Raw genomic sequence first — 18,264 nt, 5'->3', positions numbered from 1 at the left:
AGAAGGGGACATTATTTGCCTAGCTACCCTGGGGAGTACAAGAGAGGGGAGCTACCTCTGCCAGCAGCGTTGCAGCTGCAGAAGGGTCATGTCGAAATAGAGTGAGGGTGGAAATAGAAGAGCACTGAGACAATCTCAGGCTAAACCTGCACTAGAAAGTCCCATCGCCCAGCCCATGGTGCCTTGTGAGGCAGAACAGGCCATAATCTCCCCTCTTTGTGCTGGTATTATTCCCAGTGGAAGATTTAACAATTTAACAGCAAATGCTGACTGGACCCCTAGTCCCACCCCCTCCCCCCATCTCCCTCTCCCTGTGCCAGGGGCAGAGGAAGAAAAAGAAGGGCCTCGGTGCAGGCTTTTATTGTGGACCCCATGTGCCATCACAAGTCCCACATTCTCTCTTCCCTCACCCCCCACAGCCCCCATCCCTGCTTCTGCACCTCCTGCTCTGCTCCCCCGCCCATCCCAACGCCCCACCCAGGTCCACGCCCTGCACCAGAGCTGCTGCTGCTAGAGCCATCAGCACGGCTCCTGCCAAAGCCAGACCTGCTGCGGCGGGAGTCAGCGCCGCAAACCACAGCTGCTGCTGCCAGCGGAGCTGGAGTCAGAGCCCTAGCAGGCAGCGGGAGAAGACGGTGGGGCCTCCAACCAAAATGGAGGCTCTGCCATTGCCAGTCCCACTCATCAGACTTCACGGCAGAGCCACCCTTTTGGAGTCCATCCCCAACCCCGCGGGGCAAATTCAAATGTGGGCCGTGGGGCTCAGCACACGGCTCTTCCTCGGGGTTCCAGCAGGCCCCCAACAACAGCAGCGGCCTGCGCTGGGCAGACGTTGTACGGCCAAGCAGCCCTGAGCCTGCCCCAGCTATTCATCTGCCCCTGTAGTCTACCTTCTCCCGCTCGATTCCTGACCCCACTTTCACAAGCACCCGACACAGTCACCATGGCAGGGGGCCCCTTGGCTGCCTCAGGGCTCCTGCCATTGCACGGGTTGCATGTGTCTAACCCCGTCCCTGGCCGTCAGCCCCAATTCTTATAGGGCTCCCAGGCACAGACGACTCCTGCTTCTCCCCCATACTGAGGGGGCACAATCTAAAGGGGAGGGCACGTGACCGCCCCACGTATCTCCCAAGCCACCCCCCACTTTCCTATGCCTAGGCTTTCCCCACCCCATATTATCTCCGGGGTCTGGGGAAAGGCTCTGTCCTTCTCCCACGGTGCCCCCCCCCGCCCAGGCATGATCAGTCACTGTCTCCGGCAGCCGGGCCGAGTGGAGAGCGGGATGGAGCCACGTCTCACGCCGGCTGGAACCGGCCGCTCCAGGTCTCTGTTCCACGCAGCACAGCGGCTGCCTGAGAGAGCTGGGCTGGGGAGCGGGCAGCAGAGGTGGGTTGCCCCTTGCCTGGGCCCTGCTGCCGGGGACAGGGGCCAAGCGTGCCGGCTGGGCAGGCGCAACAGGAGGACAGAGCCCCTCTCCCCGCCCCACAACTCAGCAGGCCAATCGGGGGAGGGGGGCACTTGGTCCCACATGAGCGCCCTACATATCGCCGCTGCTCCCAGGGGACCCATGGCCACCTGCCCTGCAATGCCTTTGAAACTCCACCGCGTTTGAGCCTGCCCAGCACTGGCTGCTGCTAGGAGACGTTTCCTTTCCCGTCCTGCAGGGGCCACAGCCTCTGGGCATGCACCAGTGTTGACCGAAGAGCCGGTGGGATGTGTTGTGTCTGTAGCCTTCTCAAGCAGTGGGACACTGAGAGGTGTGTATCGGCCTGCTACAGCCTCTCCCCGGCCCCACTCAGGCTTTGCTGATCTCTGCTAGATTCTGCATGGAAAAATCCACATTTTTTTTTTAAGGATTCCCCCCAGAATGAAGGATAAATTAAGCAGCACAAAAAACACACTTCGTTTAGGCCTACACTGCCAGCTTAGTTATTCTCATACTGGGTGGTGTCTGAAAATGAACGTCATAAATAAAAATACGGGTCTGATTTTAGTAGCTGATGATATTTCCAGAGAAACTTTGCTTGAAACTCGCACACCTGAAGACCAGATGCACGACAAACCAACTCAGCAAAAGCTCCCATAGATGATCTTAAAATCAGATAAAACCCACAGACCCTGTAGATCAGGGTTTCTGAGGTTCCCCAACATGCTTTAAAATCTCCACTGCCCACCTGTACCACAACAATTGCTTTTCTCCATATAAAATCTACTGCTGGCATTAAGGGGCAGGAAGCAGGGCAATTGCCCGGGGACCCACGCCACAAGGGGCACCGCAAAACTAAGTTGCTCAGGCTTCAGCTTCAGCCCCAGCTGCTGGAGCTCAGGGCCCTGGGCTGCAGTCCTCCATGGTGAGGCTTCAGCTTTCTGCCCTGGGCCTTAACGAGTCTAACGCCAGCCAGGCTTGGCGGACCCCCTGAAACCAGCTCGCAGCCTCCCCCCTGATTGAGATCCACTGCTGTAGATGACCTTGAAAGGAGAAAAACCTAAGACCTTACCTATGAGTAGGTCAATTATGAAACAGGCCAGAGGAGTCTTCCTGTGAAAATAGGTTTGAAGGTCCCAAGTGACAAAAGGCACTTTCAAGATTCAGTTTTATCACTGGAGCAATTGCGTAGCTTGTACAGCTTCGTCCTTGCCAGGACAATGAATGTGATAAGCCAGGTGGACAGTTTCATTTTTTTCTACAAACCTCCATTTTTCATCTTCATTTTACAGCAGTGGTCACCAACAGGTAGAGCATGATCGACAGTCGATCTCAGGCTCCCTAATGTTGCCAACCCTCCTGCAGCCAAACTGGGATATCGGCCACTAACAGTCCAGCGGCACAGCGGGGCTGAGGCAGGTTCCCTGCCTGCCCTGGCCCTGCGCCGCTCCCGGAAGTGGCCCTCATTTTCGGCCACAGCTCCTGGGGGATAGAGGTACCACCAACGATGCCTCTGGAATATCCTTTGCATCAAGTGGGAAGATCACGGCATTAACACCAGCATCCTCACTGAAGCCAAAGAAAATAACAATCCACCATCAAAACATAGCTTTTACCAGCATAGGTAAATAAATCCATGCCAATTTCATACCATGCTCTTAACTGTTCATTGTGTAAAAACATAGGATCTTTTTTCTGTTTAGTTGGTATTATTGACATCTTTAACACGTTTTAACAGTTTTCTCTATCATTGTTCATTTGTGGCCAGTACAGTCTCTCTCTGCTCTTTATTTACATTTTGCCATACCCAAGTACCCTTCCTGTATACTAGTCAGCATGTCAGCTTGTAACATCTACTCTCCTACTTCCTCTAAGCTACATGCCATCAATAACAGATAGTTCTGCTTTAAACTGTAAATAGGGACATGGTATGGAATGTCCTGGCCACCCTGTACTAATAGCCTTAATACCCTCTGTAAAGTCCCATCATTAGCTGTTGCCCGAGAAAATTCTTTCCACTTCCTGTCTGAGGCTGGACAATTCTTTTTTGATCCGTCTGACATGCACTATGTCTGACTCCACCCCTGTTTCTATTACAGTTTTATCAAATGTTCTGGACAACGTGTCCCTTGCTTCCTCTCCCACGTGCACTCTTTGTATCAGCCCTTGGGCATGTTTTTAAATCCAGTATAGGTGCTTTATTCCCTTTCACTATCTCAAAGTTTATCAGCTGTGTTTGATCTTTTATTGTCACTGGTAGTACACAAGTAGGAATGAGGTCGCCCATTATAAGCTTTCAATTTAACCTGTTTGCTAGCCATGTTCTCTATTTTTTTTCAAACTTTTAACACTAATATCTGAAAGAACATTTATCTGAGCATCAGTGCACAATTTGTAGGTTATAAGAGTCCCATTAGTGTCTAAGGAAATTGTCTATTCGTTTCTTCCTTCCTTTCAGATATAGCTCCTAGATCAGGGATGAGCAAACTTTTTGGCTCAAGGGCCACATCTGGGTATGGAAATTTTATGGAGGGCCATGAATGCTCACAGTTCCTGGCTAATGGGAGCTCCAGGTGTGGCACTTGGGAAAGGAGCAGTGTGCAGAGCACTCTGGCTGCCCCTGTGCATAGGAGCTGGAGTGCAGACATGCCTCTGCTTCCGGGAGCTGCGCAGAGCCCCAGCACATGCAGAGCAGGGCAAACCCCAGACCCCGCTCCCCATTGGGAGCTGTAGGGCCAGATTAAAATGTCTAAAGGGCCGAATGCGGCCCCTAGGCCGTAGTTTGCCCAACCCTGTCCTACATGGATCTTCTGAGCTATTATCTGTGCTGTCTTCCTGGGTGACTGCATAAGCACACAGGCTTTGCTTCCTCTTCCGCAGTTGCTGAACCTGGTTGCAGACTTTGGCACAATGACTGTATTTCTTGCAAATATTGCAGCACTTACCAAAAGCTGGGCATTGTTGAGGTCATTTTTTGTCCACATCTTGAGCAATCTTTGAAGTTTTTACAAACTCTTGTGCTTTGCATTTTTCACGCATCTCTGTTGTTTGTTTTGTACTGACTGACTGCTTGCCAGTTTTTTGTCTCTCACGTCACTCTATCCAGTGTGGCAGTCTGTTCTGTTTTCCTTCTAATATTTTTATGCTGTTGAATGATTTCTGCTGCCTGACACAGTCTTACGGCTTTATTCATATCGTCCAATATTCTCTTTTGCAGCTTTGGATCTCTGATTCCAATTACAAACCACAATACCACAGTGGGAAGTGTCATCCTGCTTCCCCAGTGCAAAGAGAGGAAATATCTGTTGCACACAGCCAGAATAGCAGCTGCCTTCTTGCTGTACAGACTGGAATCATGCAAACACATGTGCACATAAAGAAATGAACCTTGGCAGTGATCTGCCATCTGGAGCAGCAGTCACTGAAAAATCACACGGACATGTAGGAAAATGCAGCAGTGGTATATCAGCAGATATGGCCTGGGCATGCATCATTATTATTTATTAGTTCTATGACACAGGCACACATAACACTGCAAAAATCGGGATAATAATTATTTCCCCCCATCCTTCATTCGTCTTGGCTGCTTAGATCGTAAAGTCTTTGGGGCAGAGATGGCTGGAAGTTGAAGCTAGACACATTCAGACTGGAAATAAAGTGTAAATATTTAACAGCGAGCGTGATTAACCACTGGAGCTATTTCCCAAGGGTTGTGCTAGATTCTCCATCACTGACCATTTTAAAATCAAGATTGGGTGTTCTTCTAAAAGCTCTGCCCTAGGAATTATTTTGGGGAAGTTCTGTGGCCTGCGTTATACAGGAGGTCAAACGAGATGATCACAATGGTCACTTCCGGTCTTGGAACCAATCCCTCCATGACTGGCTCCTACTGGGGGTTTGCACAGCACCCAGCGCAGGGGGGTCCAATCTGACACGAGGCCTCCTGTGGCTACTGTCATAGACATAATAGTAATAGAGCAGTTGGTGAGTAAATCCACCCAATCCTGCTCTCCTTGTTCTCCCAAAGGTTCCCACTGAAGCCAACAGGGGGCTTCGACAGGATGGAGAAAGTCAGTTTTGGCTCATTATTTGGCACCCTATTTTACTATTTCAGAAGACACATAAACAGGAATCAACTTTGTGAGGAAAGATTCAGACTGGCTCCCTTTCTGTAATCGTCATTGCACGATACTGCATTTGCTGTGCGGGGGAAGCAACGGCTGCTAGTCCAGTATTGAACGTCTCCTATCAGGCCATTTAATCAGCTCCAGTTGTGACCACTGCAGCAAAAAAATCTCAGTGGAAACTGCTGGAATGTGGAGAGTGGGAAGGAGGCGCTGAGATGCCAGAGGCAGAGAGCTTTATTTGCTCTAGGCTCTATCGTTATTGCATATAAAAGGCCTAAAGGGACTGAAATACTAAAGGAGAGGAGAAGGTGGTGAGAAGACAAGTGGAGCTGTCCTTGCAGAGACCAGCACCAGCCATGGGGAGAACTGCTCTGAAAACTCTCCTCTCTTTACTCTGTCTAGCAGCAACGGTTTGTCAGGCTCAGGACACCTGCCCAGGTGAGTGAAAGACAATCCTGTTCCCAACAGCATTTCATACTGTGGCTCTTGCCAACCTGGACCCTGGAGAACTGGGAACTGTTCAGGAATGTTTGTTGTCCTACACGTCTATAAAGTGCTTTGTCTGCTCAGGGTGCTTTTAAAATGATAAAAAGAACAGCTTCTTTGTACAAAATTCCTTTGTAGAAATTAATCAATCAATTAATCAATAGACATGCACAACACAGACGAGAGGTGTTCAGAAAATAGGACACAGTTTTTGCAAACCATGTTGTGAAAACGTTGTCTCTTGTCTCCATTGAGATTCTTCAAAATTTGACTTGACCTCTTCTCCCTCATGCTCATTTACTATCTTCTAACCTCCCTATGTTGCTGCCGGAATCTCTGTCTAAAGCTCCCATCTCCTTTGCAAATTGGGGCCAAAGCCTTTCTAATCTGGTGACTGACCGACCCACACAGGCAGATGAGCTAAATTCTGGAAAATAAAATCTCAATCTTCAAAGCTCAGAGTGAGCCTGTGATTTAAGATCCTTCTGCTTTTAAAAATTCTTGTTTACCAAATTAAGATGATTATTTATAAAATTGCAACTGTTGTGTATCTATCACTGCAAATCCACTATACAACTCTTTCCATGTCAACACTTTCATTTCTGCGCTTTGGGTTGAGAATCCAGCAGCATTTGAAGGTTTATTTTAGTTCATCATGAAATCCTGTGATCCTTATGCAAGATTTAGTCAAATTTGTTGAGACTTCATTCAAGCTAATGGTCTCTTTGAAGGAAATGGGTGGTTTGCTAAACAAGGATTGAATACAGGCTCTGCCATCTTATGCATAAATTAATGTATTATTTCAGAGCAGTACTGCCTTCACGGTTCATCTCCTTACGTTCATGATCATTTTCAAAATCAGTTTCTATGTACAATTTATGCCCAAATGTTCCAGATTAGGAGGTAGAGTTCCTATATCACAGGCAATATTACCCATGTCCACATTTTGTTACCTCAAAAATTTCCACATCAACAGAGCTGACCGGTATGTCCCTATTTTTCTCCACTGATGTCCCTATAAATAATTTTAAATCTCACAATGTGTACAATATAGGGAGGGGCTGTTAGGTTAAAAAACATATTTAGTTCTTTAAAATGTATTTCCTGCGCTTGTAAGAACAACTGTTTTTTAAATTATTTTACTTTTGCACAATTTCTTCACTGAATGGCAGCTATTTGTTTTTCCTCTGCATTTCATTCCACTTTTCGTAGAATCATGAAATATCAGGGTTGGAAGGGACCTCAGGTGGTCATCGAGTCCAACCCCCTGCTCAAACCATGACCAATCCCCAACCAAATCATCCCAGCCACGGCTTTGTCAAGCCTGACCTTAAAAAATATCTAAGGAAGGAGATCCCACCACCTCCCTAGGTAACTCATTCCAGGGCTTCTGTTTCTCTGTAGGTAATTTCCTTGAAAGATTCTCATGAACTGACACAATGCTGCAGTGGTCAGGTTACAAACACTGCAGAGGGATGTGTACATCAAAATTAAGTGTTAAGTGATTTCTTTGAATACAAATATTTAATAACTTCTTTTTAACTTTTGTTTCCACTATAACTTAAAACAAAGACTAATAGTAACAACCCCCAACTTTTAATATTAGTCTATTGTCTCTGAAATGCAAAGAACTGAAGAAAATGTTGAATTTATCACTAATAGAGAAAAGAAAATCAAGGAACTATCTAGGCTCTCATTTGCTGGGTTTATCCCTCTAGATTTCTGCAGAATGTTTCAGATCCTGAGAAGCAAACAATAATTGATTATGGGTTCATTTCTTTCCCCAGAGGTGAGCTTAGTGGGTCACAAGAGTACCGATAAACTCTATATTCTCCAAGGCTTCCCTGGAATTCCAGGTGCCACAGGGCCCAGAGGATACCCAGGAAATGTAGGAATGAAAGGTACGTTCCCAGGCACTGAATGGGAATCAGACATGACTGGTGCTGATTTAAATGGGAATTAGTTTTGTAATATGCTCAGACGTTGGAGATTCTTCTCAACCCTGATATGAGGAAACTCTGGCTAACTCACATGGCATCTCCCATATCCTATGGCAAGGGATTGGAGCTTCAGAATAACCAAGCTCTGAAATACTGTCCATTCCCTTTGGGGTGTCAGATTGGCAACCAAGTCCTCTGGTTCTTTCCCCATCTCTATCACTGGCTCGCTGTGTCACCTTAGTCAAGTCACTCTCTTTGAGCCTCAAGTTTTCTCCTCTATATAATGGCGATAATGGTCCTTTACCTCCCAGAGGTTATCAGAGGCACATTTCATTGATCTGTGAAAAGCGCTCTGAGAAGTTTGGATGAGGGGTATAGAGAAGAGCAAATCATGATTATTGTCAGGAGCCATGACATTTTTAATGGTAGCATGTATAAAATGGTTGTTTATCAGCTTTGGTTCTCACCTGGCAGCAAGGTATGCTTGTCCCTTTGACTTCAATGGGCCTCCATGTAAGAGTCCATGCTAGGGAATCCTGATGTGAGATCAGGGACTCAGCGAGCCAGATGCAGATACAGGCTTTGAATTTCGACACAGATGAGTTCTTGTAATTCCAGATTGGGGCGGTGGGTGGGGATTATGTACTCAGTATTTACGCTACCTTGGAAAATATTCAGTCAGTTTTCTGTGTTTGCAGGAGAACGGGGACCTCCGGGGATCCCCGGAAAGGAGGGGAAAACTGGCCCAAAAGGTAAAGTAACAAAGGGCAGAGAACTGTGTTTTCCTATAGGTGACCTAAGAACAGGAAATAAGTTTTTAATCAAATATCAATTAGAGCTAGTTATAAAACACCAATTCCTATAATATCTGGGCTCCAAAAACCACCACAACTTCCCCTCACTCTATATTTGACAATAAAGGGTTCATTATTGTAACAGAACTTCAGTTCTGATCCAGTGTCAAGATCTCGCTATCTCTGATCAGTCTTTACTTACTTATTTTTTGTTCAATCAGGAGAAAGAGGTCCTGCTGGCCCCCCTGGAGCGAAAGGTGAGAGACCTCAGATGATTCTTCTCACTTCAGAGCAGGGCACTTTATGGTGCTATTCACGGTGATAGAGGAATTGGGACCAACAATCTCCCTGCCCCGTTTCATTATACAAGTATTCCTTCAAGCTTCTTGCGAAACAAAAAAGCTGAAATGAAATTGGTTCTGGTTAAACAAGAATGTCCCCTTTTTGTTTAATAGCCAAATGACAAAACACAGCGTTGTTCCAAAATGAAGAGTTGGAACATTTCAAAATTCTGCATAAAATATTATCTTGAAAAATTTCACCCAGCTCTAAGTATAATGTCTGATATGTCATGAGGTCCAATGCAGTCACAGGAAATAGATCTCAACTGCAGTGTAGACATAGGCTAAGCCTATTTCATTTCAGTCAATGCAGAAGACAAGATAAGATAAATGCACTACTGCAAACCCCAAAACTTAAGTTAGGTTCATAAAAAATCCGGAGACTGGTTTTAGAATCATGAGATTATGTAAAAATAATGACAGGTTTCAGAGTAGCAGCCGTGTTAGTCTGTATTCGCAAAAAGAAAAGGAGTACTTGTGGCACCTTTGTCTCTAAAAGGTATTATTTTTACCTTTTTGTAAAAATAATAGATCTGGTGTTCTTTTTATTTGCCTTCTGCTTTTTGAGTATTTAGGGGACACTGGGGGTCACATTTTGAAGCTTTCACTGTAGCTTTGAGGGCTAGAAACTTACTTTTTCTTTAAGACCAAAGGCTGAAATCATGTCATATCCACTTGACGCCAGGAGCTTAGGCTTTAAGGAAAACAATAATTATCATGAGACTCATGACCAAATCCTGAGAGTTGGCAACATACATCACTTAAGTCCCACAAAACGCCAACTTTAGCAGATTTGTGCGGAGTGTAGCTGGTAAATAGGCCTTGAACTAGCCCCTCCATAGAATTAAACCCAAGCAATTGCTGTAGTGAGATGGTGAATTATGGAGGTGACGTCCAGGTAAAACAAGGATTTTATTCTGAGTTCTTTTATTAGGAGATAAAGGAGCCCCGGGAGCTACAGGAGTCCCCGGAACACCTGGTGAGACCCTCTGCACTCTCCTTTATACTGAACACATTATTTCAGTTCCATTTTTGCAGCACTAAAAATTAAGTGGCTGAAGAAGCTTGTTTCTTGAATAGTTACCATGTCCACAATATCAAACTCACTGATCCTCCTGTAAGATTTGGGCTATATAAAGAAAGAAATAGCTGTGCCTACAAAAACAAGTGGCCATCCATCTGTTGTAACATCCGGAACAACACTAGCCAGATGACCTTTGGTATGAGAGAGAACAGCTGAAATGTAAGTGAAATCTGTAGATCTGGAGGTGTATCCTAGAGAAGGTTACTTTCTCCTACCCCTCCTTATATTTCCCACATACGAGGAGTAGGGAGTATGAATCACAAGAAATGGATCCTATTTATATGTCCAGTTAAAGGAATGACCCTTTTTCTACCAGTACTTTATTTAACTGTTATTCTCCCGTTGTCACTTGGAATTTTTTTTAAAAAGAATATTGAGTCAAATTTACAGCTAGCGTAAGCACATGCAACTCCCCTGACTTAGTGGGCATTGCTCCTACGAACTGACCAGCAATTAACTTTGTCTATTAAGGACCAATTCTTAGCCCTGCAAGTAGGAGCCTCATGAGAGGGTTATAAAATAGCATTAGCTACCTAATGAGAGCTATCTTGATGGTTCAGGCTGGAAGGCTCAGATCAGAGGTGTGTGTGAATCCATTAGCACTTGGATTTTCACAATTAAATACCTGTCTTGTGCATTTTCAAGATAACGAGTACTTTGCTATCCCAGCTGTCACTGTTGGCCAGTTACATAGTTTAAAAGACAGTAGAACGTTTTCTGGTTCCATTTCACTTTCTACTGTGTTTCTTTTCATGACTAGTGGAGAAAGACCTGGAAGAAAGACAGTGTAAGAAAGGTGAGTTTCTTAAGACCATTAAATGTCATCTTATTCCATCCAGAGACCCAAACATCAAAAACCATTAGAGATAGACAAATTTGAAGAAAAGAAAAAAAAAACACCCCACACTACCCACCCACCCACACACGTGATTTTCACCATTTGCTGTTCTCAAACTATCAGCAAGGAGACTTTGATCTTTTAAAATGAAGGTGTTTTGCTGTTAGCAATTAGCCAGTGAATCTTTTGTGGAAATACCTTTCAGCTGGTGGGTTCACTTACAAACTGTGATGTGAATATTCCTGTGAGTATCTGATATTTTTTGGGGGGTGAATGCTCACGCAAGTCACACGATAACCCAAAGCCCTTCTCACTCACAGAGATTTCAAAATGGCTGCATGGGGACTTACAGTAAAAATCTTTGTGCACATTTCAATTTCCATGAGTTTTTAATATGCATTGAGCCAATCCCCTGTTCAGGTTGAGCTGGTCTCACACAGAACAGATGGGGTTAGGCAGGTGGTTGCATCTTTTCCTCTTCCAAACAAAGTTAATACAAACCAGACTGGTACACTGGAGTCTAAATCATTTGGTTTGCTAACTACAGAGAGCATGGAAAGCCTCGCTAGGTACATACACTGCTGTGGTAGGCTTCCAAAGATAGTGTGTGATCCCTCTGAGTTCTATTTAAAGGGATACTACCCAATTCCCAAACAGTACAGTGGGGAGAAGAGGAGATGGTGATTCAAAGATTCTTTTCCAGTTTCCTGATTCTGCAATTGATCTGGCCCTCAGTGCAATGTAAAGCAGCCCATGAATCCCTATTCCAAGGAGAGTTATACAACTAATTTACATATTTCAATTCTTCTTTCAACCAGGAGCAAAGAACTGCAAGGAGCTGTTAGCTAGAGGGATCCGCATGAGCGGCTGGTACACCATCTACCCTAGTGACTGTAAAGCCATGACCGTGCTGTGTGACATGCACACAGATGGCGGAGGATGGATTGTAAGAACAGAGCATAATGAAGCTCATTGGATGTTTTTTCCTTGAACAACAAACAGTTTACTGGTTTCAGAGTAACAGCCGTGTTAGTCTGTATTCGCAAAAAGAAAAGGAGTACTTGTGGCACCTTAGCGACTAACCAATTTATTTGAGAATAAGCTTTCGTGAGCTACAGCTCACTTCATCGGATGCATACTGATTCCACAGTATGCATCCGATGAAGTGAGCTGTAGCTCACGAAAGCTTATGCTCAAATAAATTGGTTAGTCTCTAAGGTGCCACAAGTACTCCTTTTCTTTTTGCAAACAGTTTACTGTCCCAAGAATGGGAGGTGGCCCTTAGCCAGTGGGTTGCAGCTAGCAGAAAAGCATGAGGACAGAAGCTCTGAAGCTGTTAGCTCCTCATGGTTAGCTGAAATAAAAACACAGACACTTCCTGAGCCCTTCTAATCCTCCCTAGTCCTTGGTTCTGGCGATAACTTGGTTGTGATCACAATGGGTTCCATGGAGGGAACCTGGAGCTTTAGAGTCTAAAAGATCCTGTCTGAGAGGACATTTGTCCAGTGCTGTAGATTTTGGACCTTGTGATCCTTTTACCTAATGCTATTGCTGCCAAGATTTAATATGATCCTCTGAGACAAGCCTCCCTCTGCGATAGTCACCTGAGGCTGAAATACATCTGACCACGTTAAATCTTATCCAATGATTTACAGTCTCAGAGTTTCTGGTCTTCTGCTCTATGTAGGATGGAAAACAATGTGGGATTTCCCAACTAAGAACCTCCTGTTTCCCTGCAGGTGTTCCAGAGACGGGTGGATGGCTCTGTGGATTTTTTCCGTGACTGGAATACATACAAAAGAGGTTTTGGCAGCCAGCTGTCAGAATTCTGGCTGGGGAACGAAAATATCCATCTGTTATCATTCCTTGGTAAAGACATCACTGATGCATTCTTTTCCTTACAGCAACCTTCTCCACCAAGTTTTGTTCCCACACTTAGCCACGGACACAGGGTATAGAGTTGTACTAATCGGCAGAGGTAACGCTTCCGCTGCAGACACCGCTTCCTGTTCCTTACAGGCCAGGCCTGCAACACAAAGCTATTGAAACCAGTAATCCTGTTGTAGATGGGCTGAATCCAGTCATGATTCCTGGAGCAGCATTTTGTCCTCGGGTGGTTCGCCCACAGTACAGCAATAAGGGATACTACAGCCTGGATGAGGTCATCGATTCTGAACTACCTTCGCAAAGCATAACATGGAGCAGGTTTTTAATAGGGAGGTCAGGTTGGTGGATGGAAATCGAATTGCTAAAGGTCAATACGAATATATTTGGCTTGATTCAAGAATCAGTGGGTGAAATTCTGTGATGTGTGTGATGCAGGTAATTCAAACTAGATGATCATAATGGTCCCAACATAAGGGAGCCTGATTTGTGTGTGGAGCCTTTTGGGGCTTCTGCAATAAAAACATTCAATAACAGTAATAAACACTAATGGAAGGTGCTGAACATTTTGCTTTCAAATTGTTTTCTAAAGTTCCCAACGAGCTTCGCATCGATCTCAGAGATTTTGACAACAACTATGAATTTGCTACATTCTCATCGTTCAAAATTGCCAGAGAGGCTGAGACATACACGCTGATAGTTGGACCCTTTGTGAATGGCACTGCAGGTAGGTTCTGAGCTCATCCTTTATGGCAGATGGAAAAATGGAAAGCAAAAGTGATGCAGAATAGTCAATGGCAGAAGCAAAAGGCGAGGTAATCTGTGGAGGTCATGTCTGTCAGGAAACATCAGTTATTCTCCTGCTGAACTATTAGAGGACAAACACTAGGTCAAGTGACAACAGAACATATAGTATAATAGGGATATCCTGCCTAATGAAGGATTGAACGCAGAATAACAAGCAGAGGTAGGCACAGCTACTGCTGGGTTGCTTTCCTGAATTAGATCTTAATGCCCCATAGAAATATCTGAATTAAACTAAGTAGGCACACCAGGATTGGTACAAGTCACTGGGTGGGTAAATAAGCCCCATTTCAGGCAAACTATTCATCCAGACTCACGGATACCAGAGACAGGAATATTCTGTGGCATGCAGAGTCTGCTACACACCACTGCAGGATTGCTCGGGCCCACCCACAAGCCCCCTAGGGAGAAGGGCTTTTAAATAGGTTTAAAAGGGGCAGGGGACAAAAGCCAACAGCTAAGCATAAAAAAGGGCCACCTTAACAGAGGGCTAGATTTTTTTGGGGAGGGGGTATGTAGGGTCAGAGGAGGAAGAAGAGGGTAACCAGTAGAGGAATATATTCAACATCTCAGATACCTATACGTAAATACCAGGCGGATGGGGAATAAACTGGAAGGATTAGTACAATTGTAAATTTACTACTTAAGTGGCATCACAGAAACTTGGTGGGATGAGTCTCATTACTGGAATATTGGTATAGTGGGGTATAGCTTGTTTAGGAGGGACCGGCAAGGTAAAAAGGGAGAAGGTGTTGAATTATACAGCAAGAATATGTACACTTGTTCTCTGCTGCAGGAGTAGATGAGAGGCAGACCAATTGATAGTCTCTCGGTAAAGAAAAAAAGGATAATAAATATAGTAATGGGGGACTTTAACTACACAGACGTTTGTTGGAAAAGTAATAAAGAAAAACACACAACTTCTTGGAAGTCCTTGGAATGTATTGCGGACACCGTTTTGTGGAGGAAGTAACCGGGGGGGACCACCCATCTTAGACTTAATTCTGATGAACAGGGAGGAAATGGTAGCGAATCTGAAGGTGGAAGACAATTTGGGTGAAAGTGTTCATGAAATCACAGATGTCTTTATTCTATGGAAAGGAAGGAGTGAAAACGTGGACAAAGTGCGAAGGAGAAGTACAAAAGAGTAGCATATCCATGTAAGGACAACATCAAAATGATTAAGGCACAAAATAAGTTACACCTAGGAAGGAACAGAAAAAGCCACTGGTGAGGCCTGAGCCAGAGAACAGTGTCCGATTCTGGGCACCACACTTTAGGAAAGATGAGGACAAGTTGGAGAGTTCAGAGGAGAGCAACAAGAATGATAAAACATTTAGGAAACCTGACCTATGAGGAAAAGTTTAAAAACTGGTGATGTGTATAGTCTTGAGAAAACAAGACTGAGGGGGGGAAATCTGGTAACAGTCTTTGAATACGTTAAGAGCTGTTATAAAGAGGACTGTGATCAATTGTTCTCTATGTCCACTGAAGGTAGGACAAGTAGTGACTGGCTTAATCTGTTATACAGAGATCTAGGTTAGATATTAGAAATAAATTTCTAAGTATAAGGGTAATTAAGCTCTGGAATAGGCTTCCAACAGAGGTTGTGAAATCCGCATCACTGGAAGTTTTAAAGAACAGGTTGGGCAAACACCTGTCAGGAATGGTCTAGATTTACTTGGGGCTGCCTCTGCCTAGGGGGTTGTACTAGATGACTTCTTAAGGTCCCTTCCAGCCCGACATTTCTATGATTCTGTGAATCTATGATCCTGAATCCTCCACAGACTCCTTGCTAAGCTATTAGTGTTAGGAGCATATTGGGCTCACATTATACCATCACAATGGTGCAAACTGATTTCACAACACATAAGGACTGAACACATTGACTACAATGAGTTACTCCGAATTTATAGTGGTGTAACTGAACTCAGACTATCATTTTTTGGCATCCTTTCATCTACGAGAGACGGTGGGAATTGCAGCCTCTGATGTAGTTGGTTTGCAATGTGTCTTGTGACTGAATGGTCCAATCCAAGATTTGCCTGCTCTTTGGCAGTTGCTGCAAATATATCTATCTTGGTTGGGAGCTGCTTGCTTCCAGTGGGCTCTTTTCTCTTCAAGCTGTAGGAGATAGCTCCTGTCACGGACTTTGATACTCTGATGGAGCTGATGGCACCACTTGTTACGATCACTTGCCAAGATTTCCCATTGGTCAGGATCAATTCCAAATCCCTTCATATCTCGCTTGAGTGTGTCTTTATAGTGAAGTTTGAGATGTCCTGATGTTCTTGTTCCCTCTGAGAGCTCCTCGTATCACTTGTCCTTGCGTATGCGTCCGTCTTCCAATTTGCCCACCACACATGAGAGTGCTGAGGACGCACGCTTGGCACACTCGCATTTTGATGTTCAGCTTTGAGTTGTTCCATCCTCTTTTAGTTAGTCTGCTAAAGGTGGTGGCAGCCTTTCCAATGCGAACATTTAGTTCTTCATACAGTGAGAGGTTGGTGGTCACTGTAGAACCTAAAACCTTTTGGACTACTTCTAGCTGGTTGGCATTTAAGGCGATTGAAGGATCTTGTGGAACCCTCTGTTGTAATACAACCATTTCCTTCATGCTGATGGTGAGTGCAAATGACTGACAGGTACTTGAAAGGAGGTCCATGAATTCTTGTAACAGATTTTCATCACGGGCTATGAGGGCAGCATAATCAGCTAATAGATGTTCCCTGATCAGCACCTTTTTGACTTTCGTCTTTGAGTTAAGTCATGACAGGTTGAAGAGTTTCCTATCCGATTCTGTGTGGAGATACACTCCGAATATGGCCTGGTGAAAAATGTTCCTTACTAGAAATAGAACTGTAATCTCTCTCCTGACCCCAGGGAGATTTCTGATGCCTGGAAAGGGAGAAATTTAGTAACACCACTGCAGAGTCACCAGGCTGGGCTGTGGGAACTGAACAGTAAAAACGTAAACAAACAAGAAGAGAATCTCACCCACCTTGTCTCTGTAAAAACATGTAATAAATAAACCCAATTGTTCCCACAGGGGATTCTTTAACAACGCAAAACGGCATGATGTTTTCAACCTACGACCGTGACAACGACTGGTCTCCAGCTAACTGTGCTGAAGCCTTTAAAGGGGCCTGGTGGTACAGGGATTGTCATACATCCAACCTGAATGGATTATACCTGAGAGGAGCCCATGAAAGCTATGCTAATGGGGTAAACTGGAAGTCATCCAAATGGTACAACTACTCCTACAATATGGCAGAGATGAAAATCAGGCCCGTGTAGCCAATTATACTGAGCTTTTATATAGCAGTTATCGGCCTGTCATAATGAACATTAATCTGAATTTGACACTAAAGATCTTTTCTTTATGCACTAGCCAGGAGGGGGCAGACATCATCATAGACACTTACCCAGTGCAGTGCACTAGGACTAGAGCAGGTAAAAAAAGATTAAAATAGTTTTGTGGGGAAACACTGAATTTTTCAGTTGTTTTCATTTCAAAGGAATATAAATTAACCTATTTTAGCTCTTATGTTTTGTGCATTAAAAAAGTATGATTTCTTTTCCTGCCAAACAAAACATTACAACCACATTGGTGATATTTCATGAAAATTTTCATGTTTTTTCAAAGGCTGTTTGTCCACAGAAGAGCTCATAATTTGAGAAATGTCAGCCAGCTCTGTCTAGGTTATGTCTCCTCTCCCGCATGGCTCTGCTGTCTCTTGATTCCATTACCAGAAGCACCACGACAGCTCCTACCATTGCCATGCAATTCTTCCTGTGGTGTTCAGGACTCATTACCTTCAGATGCTGCGTCTGCCTCTGGAGAACCTTCCCCTCTGTCAATAAAGCAAGGGCTGCTCAATGAGTTCCACATCTCAGATTTGTTTGTACACACAAGACAGTTCAATAGCATTAAAGACCAAATGTGCCAGGCCCTGCATCGTGAACATTGTGGGCAGAGCGTGCCCTGGGCAGAAGGGGACATTATTTGCCTGGCTACCCTGGGGAGTACAAGAGAGGGGAGCTACCTCTGCCAGCAGCGTTGCAGCTGCAAAAGGGTCATGTCGAAATAGAGTGAGGGTGGAAATAGAAGAGCACTGAGACGATCTCAGGCTAAACCTGCACTAGAAAGTCCCATCGCCCAGCCCATGGTGCCTTGTGAGGCAGAACAGGCCATAATCTCCCCTCTTTATGCTGGTATTATTCCCAGCGGAAGATTTAACAATTTAACAGCAAATGCTGACTGGACCCCTAGTCCCACCCCCTCCCCCCATCTCCCTCTCCCTGTGACAGGGGCAGAGGAAGAAAAAGAAGGGCCTCGGTGCAGGCTTTTATTGTGGACCCCATGTGCCATCACAAGTCCCACATTCTCTCTTCCCTCACCCCCCACAGCCCCCATCCCTGCTTCTGCACCTCCTGCTCTGCTCCCCCACCCATCCCAACGCCCCACCCAGGTCCACGCCCTGCACCAGAGCTGCTGCTGCTAGAGCCATCAGCACGGCTCCTGCCAAAGCCAGACCTG

At 45.0% G+C, this 18,264-nt stretch overlaps 1 protein-coding gene across 1 annotated transcript; it reads left to right on the top strand.

Moving 5' to 3' along the window:
* Positions 1-5,897: 5,897 nt before the first annotated feature.
* LOC140899192 (ficolin-2-like) lies at positions 5,898-17,198 on the top strand. The gene is made up of 10 exons (XM_073314217.1): positions 5,898-5,991; positions 7,827-7,940; positions 8,678-8,731; positions 8,995-9,030; positions 10,049-10,093; positions 10,959-10,994; positions 11,855-11,982; positions 12,776-12,905; positions 13,513-13,647; positions 16,774-17,198. Exons 1-10 carry the CDS (start codon positions 5,910-5,912, stop codon positions 17,019-17,021), a joined length of 1,008 nt encoding a protein of 335 aa, XP_073170318.1. The 5' UTR covers positions 5,898-5,909; the 3' UTR covers positions 17,022-17,198.
* The last annotated feature ends 1,066 nt before the right edge of the window (positions 17,199-18,264 follow it).

Source organism: Lepidochelys kempii, chromosome 16 (genome assembly GCF_965140265.1).
Source record: "Lepidochelys kempii isolate rLepKem1 chromosome 16, rLepKem1.hap2, whole genome shotgun sequence".
Lineage (NCBI taxonomy): Eukaryota > Metazoa > Chordata > Testudines > Cheloniidae > Lepidochelys > Lepidochelys kempii.
The sequence above is the reverse complement of the archived record's forward strand: the minus strand, read 5'-3'. Positions and strand labels throughout refer to the sequence as shown.